This window comes from Saccostrea cucullata, unplaced genomic scaffold (assembly GCF_032062105.1).
Source record: "Saccostrea cucullata isolate Sc308-1 unplaced genomic scaffold, CSIRO_AGI_Scuc_v1 ctg18922, whole genome shotgun sequence".
NCBI lineage: Eukaryota > Metazoa > Mollusca > Bivalvia > Ostreida > Ostreidae > Saccostrea > Saccostrea cuccullata.
In genome coordinates this window covers 1-9543 of record NW_026939813.1, presented here as the reverse complement: position 1 = coordinate 9543, position 9543 = coordinate 1, and the positions used below count along the sequence as shown (strand labels likewise).

General features: G+C 33.7%; 1 protein-coding gene across 3 annotated transcripts; it reads right to left on the bottom strand.

The window, feature by feature from the left end:
• Window positions 1–1090: 1090 nt before the first annotated feature.
• LOC134254038 (E3 ubiquitin-protein ligase RNF113A-like) lies at window positions 1091–9537 on the bottom strand. 3 transcript variants are annotated; one of them, XM_062736608.1, is made up of 4 exons: window positions 9454–9537; window positions 6949–7055; window positions 1321–1431; window positions 1091–1288 (listed from the first exon to the last, which is right to left on the bottom strand). In XM_062736608.1, the coding sequence occupies exons 1-3, from the start codon at window positions 9507–9509 to the stop codon at window positions 1334–1336; spliced, it is 261 nt and encodes an 86-aa protein (XP_062592592.1). In that variant the 5' UTR covers window positions 9510–9537; the 3' UTR covers window positions 1091–1288; window positions 1321–1333. The 3 variants fall into 3 exon arrangements, 2 of the variants coding, with proteins under 2 accessions (XP_062592592.1, XP_062592591.1); XR_009989236.1 differs by lacking the exon at window positions 9454–9537 and adding an exon at window positions 7171–7198 and having other exon boundaries at window positions 1091–1431; XM_062736607.1 differs by having other exon boundaries at window positions 1091–1431.
• Between the last annotated feature and the right edge of the window lie 6 nt (window positions 9538–9543).

The window sequence follows — 9543 nt, the reverse complement described above, 5'->3', positions numbered from 1 at the left end:
GTAAGTAGTACATTGTAAATCAATTTTATGTGATTTCTTCTTCTGAATAACTCACTCCCAGTTTGAGATTTATAAACTTATCAAAATCCCATCTGAGTTTTAAACCATGTACGTATACCGGGTACGTATTGAATATTCAATCACTATATTGCATGTACATGATAAATAATAAACTGTTTTTTAATTCAGTATTTGCGCCATAGAGGCAGCAGTTGTAAGCTACGTGGTACAAATTAATGTGTACCGACATGATGATAAGAACTGCTCTCCATACTAATTGCCTTCTATTATTAGAAATGCACGTATCGCAGCATTACACTAAAATAGCCGAAAGAGAGTCAGGGACTTCCAGTTTCATATTTTTAGAATAACAAGTAGAGTTATCTATCTTGCTTATATAGTGGCGCTGGAACCAGAACGGAAGTAAATTTACGGTGACAGAAAAGCGCTTTGCGCTGCGCTTAGCGCTTTAAAAATCAGAGCAGAGCAAACACAGACCTCTAAAACATCATAGGTGGAATCAGGTGCCATGGAGGAGTGAACATCCCCTGCTGACCGGTCACACCCTCCATGTGCTTCTTGTCATGAAAGGAAAGTTCAATAATTCAGTTTGTAAATAACTGCTTAACAATTAGTTTAAAAAACGTCAGTAAACATTAAACTTTATATCTTTTCATCTAATTTTTTTTTCAGACATAATGAGCAACTTTGTAAGATTAGAAAAAAAAGTTCAGACAATGGTTATGCTTGATATATCTAAAGTTTCAGCATTAACTATTCCTCAGTTCAATAAAATGACAGAAAGCAAGCACCTTTGTGTCTTTTATTGAGCATTTTAATTATCCGGGTTGGTAAATATTGATGTTTTACATCATGAATAAATATCATCTGTTCAATAATTCAATGTGTCTCAGTAACACTGGGTCTACACATCCACTGCCTTTTGTTTTCTTCCTGTTCTGTCCCGCTGCCTCTTCATTTCACACAGTCCTCCACCTTTAGTTCACTACCCCCTCCCTTTCTAATCAGTCATCTTCTTTATTCCCCTACCCCTTAGTTCATTCTTTTCACTTTACCTTTAAGTCCTTCTTTTAATGCCCTTCCCACTTAGTCTTTTTCTTTAAACCCCTAAAACAACAGTCCCCTTTACTTTCCCCTCCCCTCAGTCCTTTCTTCATTTCTTCCTCAGTCCTACTCACCTCCCTCCAATCAATCTTCCTTTCCACTTCACTCTCAGTCTTTCTATTTACACCCCTCCCTCTAAATCAGTCCTCCTCCTCACACACCCCTCCCCCGAAATCAGTCCTCCTCCTCACACACCCCTCCCCCTAAATCAGTCTTCTTCCTCACTTCCCCCACCCCCCGTATCCTCGACATCAGAATCCTGCGATTCTTTGGTTTCTTTGGCTTTCTTTATCTTTGCCATCAGCTCTGTTTGAAATGAAAAGTAAAACATATCAATTAGATATATCAAACAGATCAACTTTTTCATATCACATAACAGTAAGACAAAACTAGAAACTCTTGTTGCTACAGCAACAAAGAAGGTCTTCCGTTCACCTCTATTTATCTGTATGAATGAGCTTTTATCTATGTTAAAAAGGCATTTAATATTTTAAATGATTTCAGGAAAACAAACGGCCGGAGATGTAACTTACCAAGATTCGATTCTCGACGTTACTTTAGACAATTATAGTGTACTGTCTGAATTACATTTACAAAAATCATTTTTTATATTTATTTATCACTTTCTGTGACGACCGGAAGTGACAGTGAACGCATTTTACTGTATATCTGTTGCCCTTTCTTCATGGTATATTATTCATACATGTATAAGTTTAGTGTTTTGATCTGTTACAGTTTAAGAGATATCGTAATGTTATAAAAAAAAAATCACGTGACAGGAAGTAAGTTTTTGAAAAGATATTTGACGTTACTCTATACATTTTAGTGTGAATAACATGCCCTAAAATCATTTCAAATGCTCTTTTTATGAAAAAATATTTATGGGATAGTATGATACTAAATTTATGCAGTTTTTCTCTCATAACCGGAAGTAGTCGTGTTTGTTTCCAGTGGTACTGACATATTTCAAAACTACAAATAAGATGCTAAAATGTATTACTAAGAAAGATTCCATAAAAAATGAAATTTTTGAATTATTTGTTCACTTCCTGTGACAAACGGAAGTGACGGCTGACAATGGAAACCCAAATGGGTTTGCTTACTCGTCAAGGTCTATCACTCGTATAAGTTTGGTGTCTTAATCTTTTACCATTTACGAGATCTAGCTATGATAACTTCTCATTTTGAGGACAGGAAATCACGCAACCGGAAGTGAATTTTACAAAGATGTTTGACTTTAATGTAGACAGTTGCAGTCTGATAAACATATCCAAAAATCATTACAAATACTTTATCTATAAAAAGTATTTATGGGAAAGAAAAATACTCAAATTATGCAGTTTTTCTCTAATAACCGGAAGTTGTCGTTTTTGCTCCCGGTTGCTGGCATATTTCGATACTACAAATAAGATGCTATAATGTGATGCAAAAAAGTTTTCATTTATTTAAGAAAAACTTGAATTTTTCGATTTCTTTGATCACTTCCTGTGACGACCGGAAGTGACGTTGGACAATTTTATTCCAACTGGTTTTGCCTACTTATCAAGATCTACCACTTATTAAAATTTGGTGTCTTAATCTTTTACCATTTACGAGATCTAGCTATGAAAACTTTTCATTTTGAGGACAGGAAATTGCGCGACCGGAAGTGAATTTTACTAAGATATTTGAAGTTACTGTAGACAGTTGCAGTCTGAATAACATATCCAAAAATCATTACAAATACATTCACTATAAAAAAATATTTATGGGAAAGAAAAATACTCAAATTTTGCAGTTTTTTTCTAATAACCGGAAGTTGTCGTTTTTGTTTCCGGTGGGACTGACATATTTCGGAACTACAAATAAGATGCTATAAGATGTTGCAAAAAACTTTCAAAAAAGAAAAAGTTGAATTTTACGATTTCTTTGATCACTTCCTGTGACGACCGGAAGTAACAGCGGACAATCTTAACCCAATTGGTTTTGCATACTTATCAAGATCTATTACTAATATAAGTTTGGTGTCTTAATCTCTAACCGTTTCTGAGATATGACTCGGACAAAACTTTTTTGAAATCAAAGTACTGAAAGTACTGAAAAGCGGTTAGCATGCTTTCATCGAATATGTACAGTGTACAATAACAAAAAATGCATTGAATGATGATATTAAAGTAGGCATGCATATCTTTTTTCCAGTGTCATCAGCGAAGAAGCAGACACACTGAATTTTGTAGTACTTAACTAAATGGTATAACCAATAACATCCCAGACTGATGTCACAAATGTTTGTTTCAAAATACAGGAAGTTCAATTTCAAAAATTTCTCTCTAATTGTCTCCATTGGTGGCGTCCAAAAGTGCTCAGAACGAAAAAAAAATTATGTTGAAGTTGCAAATTTAATTGGCTTTCATGCTCTATTGATTCTGAAATTAGGTAACTGTAAAGGCTACTATAGCAAACAACTCAAAAAGAAAATAAAATGATAATTCAAATTCTTTAGATTAATTGATTTGGAGTACAGTACATCGATCTTTAGCTGGCTAGTCTGAGAAAAACGGATGGACGAGCAGAGAATTAATTAATTTCAGAGCTTCAGTTTCGTAGGCTCACTGCGGGTCAGCAGGTGTGACCTGTAATTGGGGATGCTTACTTCTCCTAGGCACCGGAACTTTCAAGGATCCGTTTTTCTTTTGAGACCGATCACTGTTCATTCTGTATTTTGATACAGATACTGAGTACATCTGTTTATTAATATTATGAACTATTTCTCTCACAGGAAGAAAGACAAGTAAACAAGATAATAAAGTTTTAAGAAATGTACATTATTGACTTTTCATACAATTAAATGTTCGAATAAGTAAATGGTATATGACAATTATTTAAAAAAGAGTCTTGCACGATATGTATAAACGAATATATACTGAGTATTTGGCAAATATTTTTCATGAAATATTGTAAAAAAAAAAAAACAACAAAAAACAAAAAAAAAAAAAAAAAACAAAAAAAACACCGTGTGAAAAGGAAAGTTGTTGTTTAATTTATCAGTACTAGTATTTTAAAAATTCAAAGGTTCACTAAAAGTCAGTGTATAACAAACAATTTAATTATCAATTGCAAGAATTACCTAGGTATCATTGTCACTTTCTTCAATATGTCGCATAAGCAATACATTGTTTTGTTTTTGTTTTTTACTAAAAACAAGTATGCGAATTTCTATCAATATGTCTGTAAGCATCTGTATTTTAATTTTTATTTCTTCTCAAAGGCTCAAAATGATAATTAACAAATTGGACAAATTCAAATTTAAAAAGTATTTTTACAACTTATACCTTGCATAGGAATTTAGCAAACTTTCAAAAATAATCATTCATTAGATATAATTTTCAATTTGTGCTTATCGTCAAGATTTTTCATGCCTCTTTTTTCTGTGCATATTTTATATCGGCTGATTTTTAGAAAAGGATCGAATGCCGATTAAATTTTTTTCTCCAATTTTTTAAAATTAATTTTAGTATTTTCAGGCTCCCATTATTTTTTTTTTAAATAAAAATGTGATCGTTTAAAATCGTTTGTAATAATTAGACTGAGTACAGAATTTATCCCTGGAAACAAAGCTTTTATCATCTTTTAAATAATTTCAATTGAGAAAAAAAGAAGAAAACAAACGTTTCATTATGGAAGTAATCCAAAACTGTACAACTTACAGATGTATTCAGTATTTTTATATAAAGGCTTTCTTCGTGTACTAGTATTACTTAAGTTAATTAAAGGGATGCCTTAATATTTTGGAAAATGAAACTCGATCGAGAGATTCTCCGATGTTTTGCAGTCGGTAATAACCTTCAACCCCTTTAGCCAGTAATTAACCCATCCTCCCTGTGCCCAGTAGCATAATTCGGTCAAATATTTATTGTTCATGAGGGGTGCCTTATTATTAATCACAGGCACCTGAATTTTTATCAGCAAGTCTCTAAATTAGCCAAATATCGAAACATTCTAGCCCTTCTATATATAAATACACAAGGTGTCCAACGCCATTTTGACCACCTGTTCGATTCAGGCTTCACTTTAACACATAAATCGGAAATGCCTATTGGTTTTCGTGTAGCATTGGGTTCAAATATGATATTTCTCGCTATACATTTCTTCCTAAAGTTTAAATCTAACGCGTTGATAATGTTATCAGCTAAACTTCATGCTGACTTCGAATTTCGTCACAGGGCCCGATCGCCATCAGCTGATGTCACGGAAATTTAATCTCGACACCAAATGCTCCTATATATATAAACTTTTTTTAATACAACAATTATAAATTTATTTCATTGACAAACAAAATCAGAAAAAAATTAAAAAACCGAAAGATTATGTTGTTTTGATAGTCTTGATTTTATTTAACATATGTTATATGTGTTAGAAACAAATCATAGGTACTAGGTAGAGGCTTTGTTGAAGTTTCCGTTGTCGATAGGTAGCGCCTTATGGAAGTTTCCGGTGTCGATAAAAATCGGACACATGCCATAAAGCGGTTAGCGAAGCTAACCGCTTAAAAAGCGGAAATCGGACATATCTGACGACCAGAAGTGAATTTTGAAAAACTGAAAACTGCATTTGAAAGATATTTCTATTCTCTATCATCCCTGAAAATTTCATGAGAATCTGTCCAGTCATCTCAGAGAAATCGTCAAAAAAAGAAATCTCAAAAGGGGAAAAAAATAATAATAAAAAGAAACAGTAGAATCACTATAGGCCTTCCGTGTGAAACGTAAGACCTTAAAAATCAAAACACTGCCAACTAGCCTTCTTGAACAAAATTAGTTGATTGCTCTCTCCCGACTGACTGGCTTTAAACTGACTTGATTTTTTTTCTAACCGCCAGGAAGCATTTATTTTTCAGTCATTCCTGGAATATATTTTGAAAATTCAGCATTGATGTCAAAATTTACTGGAAAAAATTTGTCACCTGCCTATCCACCCATTTTTTCCCCCAAGTGTGGAGAGGACAACATGAACACTTTAACAAAACATTTAACCTTGTCTGTTTCCAGAGCTTAAAATGGGAGTTATAATATCAACAATAACAGTCAAGATCAGGCATATTGAAAAATTAAAAATATAATGAAATATTGATATTCCATTTTTAGATAAGTGTATTTTACATCCCCTCTTATGTACTGATATCATTAGCGGTGTACTTTTAAACCTCTCTCCATTAATTATGTACAGGAATTGATCATACCTATCGGAATGTATGTCAATCAAAAGCAATCTCTGGTAAGCTGCTGAATGTTATCAAAGGATGGGAAATCCATACAATATTTAAGGTTATATATATTGAAACAAACATGAAAACAGTTTATTTTTTGTTGAAAAATTCTAACAAGGTTTAACGAATCTTGATAGTTGGTAGATGTCTGACTATTGTGCGTCTGTGTTTTACTGTATATATGTACATATATTTACATTTCCAATGTCTTTGTCCAAGATAAAATTACCAATTGTAAATGTACTTTATTTCCCCATCCATGTATTAGCGCGGTTCAAAAAAAACCACGTGCAGGGCGGGAGAAACAGCTAGACAGAAGCAGGGCTTGGAGCACGTGGATTGGTGGAATCAAAGCATGTAAATAAAAGGAATAACTGTCAGGTTTTTCAATTTCATGAAGATGATCAATCGATTGGCTTGCGTGATAATTTTATGCATAAACGCCTTTGGCTTTTATTGTACGTACTTATGTATGTACTGTATACACTAACCTCTAGCTGGGTTGGTGTGTTTTGTGTGACTGTGTTTTACTGTATATATGTACACATATATACATTGTATGTACTGTATACACTAACCTTTAGCTGGGTTGAAGACTCCCATTGTTTGTTCATTACACACAAAACACCTCTTTGATTTCTTGTACTGACTTAGTGCACACTTCTCACAAAAATAGTGCTTACATCTGAAAGACAACAAAATGTTGAATAAACTTATAATCAAATTCACTCTATTTCAAATCTTATTGCCCTCAAACTGTACCATGTATACCATGTATACATTTAAAGGATTACACTTACTTTGTAACCACTGGATTAGTGAAGTACTTGCGACAGAATTACACTTACTTTGTAACCACTGGATTAGTGAAATACTCTCGACAGATAAAACATTTAAAGGATTACACTTACTTTGTAACCACTGGATTAGTGAAGTACTCGCGACAGAATTACACTTACTTTGTAACCACTGGATTAGTGAAGTACTCTCGACAGAATTACACTTACTTTGTAATCACTGGATTAGTGAAGTACTCTTGACAGATAAAACATTTAAAGGATTACACTTACTTTGTAACCACTGGATTAGTGAAGTACTCGCGACAGAATTACACTTACTTTGTAACCACTGGATTAGTGAAGTACTCCCGACAGATAAAACATTTAAAGGATTACACTTACTTTGTAACCACTGGATTAGTGAAGTACTCCCGACAGGATTACACTTACTTTGTAACCACGGGATTAGTGAAGTACTCTCGACAGGATTACACTTACTTTGTAACCACTGGATTAGTGAAGTACTCCCAACAGAATTACACTTACTTTGTAACCACTGGATTAGTGAAGTACTCTCGACAGAATTACACTTACTTTGTAATCACTAGATTACACTTACTTTGTAACCACTGGATTGGTGAAGTACTCTCAACAGAATTACACTTACTTTGTAATCACTGGATTAGTGAAGTACTCCCGACAGATAAAACATTTAAAGGATTACACTTACTTTGTAACCACTGGATTAGTGAAGTACTCTCGACAGAATTACACTTACTTTGTAATCACTGGATTAGTGAAGTACTCTTGACAGATAAAACATTTAAAGGATTACTGTATAGGGGATTAATTTCACGGGTTGTAATTTTCACGTTTTTCTTTCATCTGACACGATCGCGGTTTCTTGAATTCGCGGAATTGATAAAAAACAAAAGTTACCTCCCTGGTCTATATCCCGTTTAGCTACATGTAAACGACATCAACAGGGTAGGTTAATATAAAATTGTTAGAATAAATAAATAATTGACGATTAATTAAAACAAGTGCAATTATAAAACGTCCTTGCACATTACGATGAGTGCATGTACACCCCCAGATCTGCAATACAACGTTAATGCGGCGAAAAACCACTGGGCGGTAATAAATGTTTTAATGTAGGTCATCGAAATAATACCCTTCCAAAATCTTCAGTAAGTTCGATAGTTATTTGACTGTTTTTAAAACGTCGATAAAAATTAATATGCGTGTTAATGCAGGTAAATGTAACTAACACACTTGGTAACATTAGTAACGCACGGGTAATCAAATCCATGGCCCACGTGTTTTGATTGACGAAACATGTAGTGTTGGCTATTAAAACAGCTTTTTAACAAATACAGCTGGTTATTATCTGCTGATTAGAATTAAAGTATAGCGTGGTAATTAAAATAATTGAATGACAAGTACTACTCGTAATTACTGAAATGACCATATACTGCACGTACATGTATATAAACCTATCGTAGTTTATTCTCAAATTTCCAAATAAAACATGGAGATTATTAAAAATTTATTCACTGTTTCTTGAATTCACGGATTTATGAACACCGTGAATATAGCGAATATAAACACTGCGAGTTATTTTCCCCCTATACAGTACACTTACTTTGTAACCACTGGATTAGTGAAGTACTCTCGACAGATAAAACATTTAAAGGATTACACTTACTTTGTAATCACTGGATTAGTGAAGTACTCCCGACAGAATTACACTTACTTTGTAACCACTGGATTAGTGAAGTACTCCCGACAGAATTACACTTACTCTGTAATCTCCGGATTAGTGAAGTACTCCCGGTAGGATTACATTACTTTGTAACCACTGGATTAGTGAAGTACTCTCGACAGAATTACACTTACTTTGTAATCACTGGATTAGTGAAGTACTCTTGACAGATAAAACATTTAAAGGATTACACTTACTTTGTAACCACTGGATTAGTGAAGTACTCCCGGTAGGATTACATTACTTTGTAACCACTGGATTAGTGAAGTACTCTCAACAGAATTACACTTACTTTGTAATCACTAGATTACACTTACTTTGTAACCACTGGATTAGTGAAGTACTCTCGACAGAATTACACTTACTTTGTAACCACTGGATTAGTGAAGTACTCTCGACAGAATTACACTTACTTTGTAATCACTGGATTAGTGAAGTACTCTCGACAGATAAAACATTTAAAGGATTACACTTACTTTGCAACCACTGGATTAGTGAAGTACTCTCGACAGATAAAACATTTAAAGGATTACACTTACTTTGTAACCACTGGATTAGTGAAGTACTCTCGACAGATAAAACACTTAAACGGCATCTCATCCTCATCACTACTGATCTCATAGTTCCCT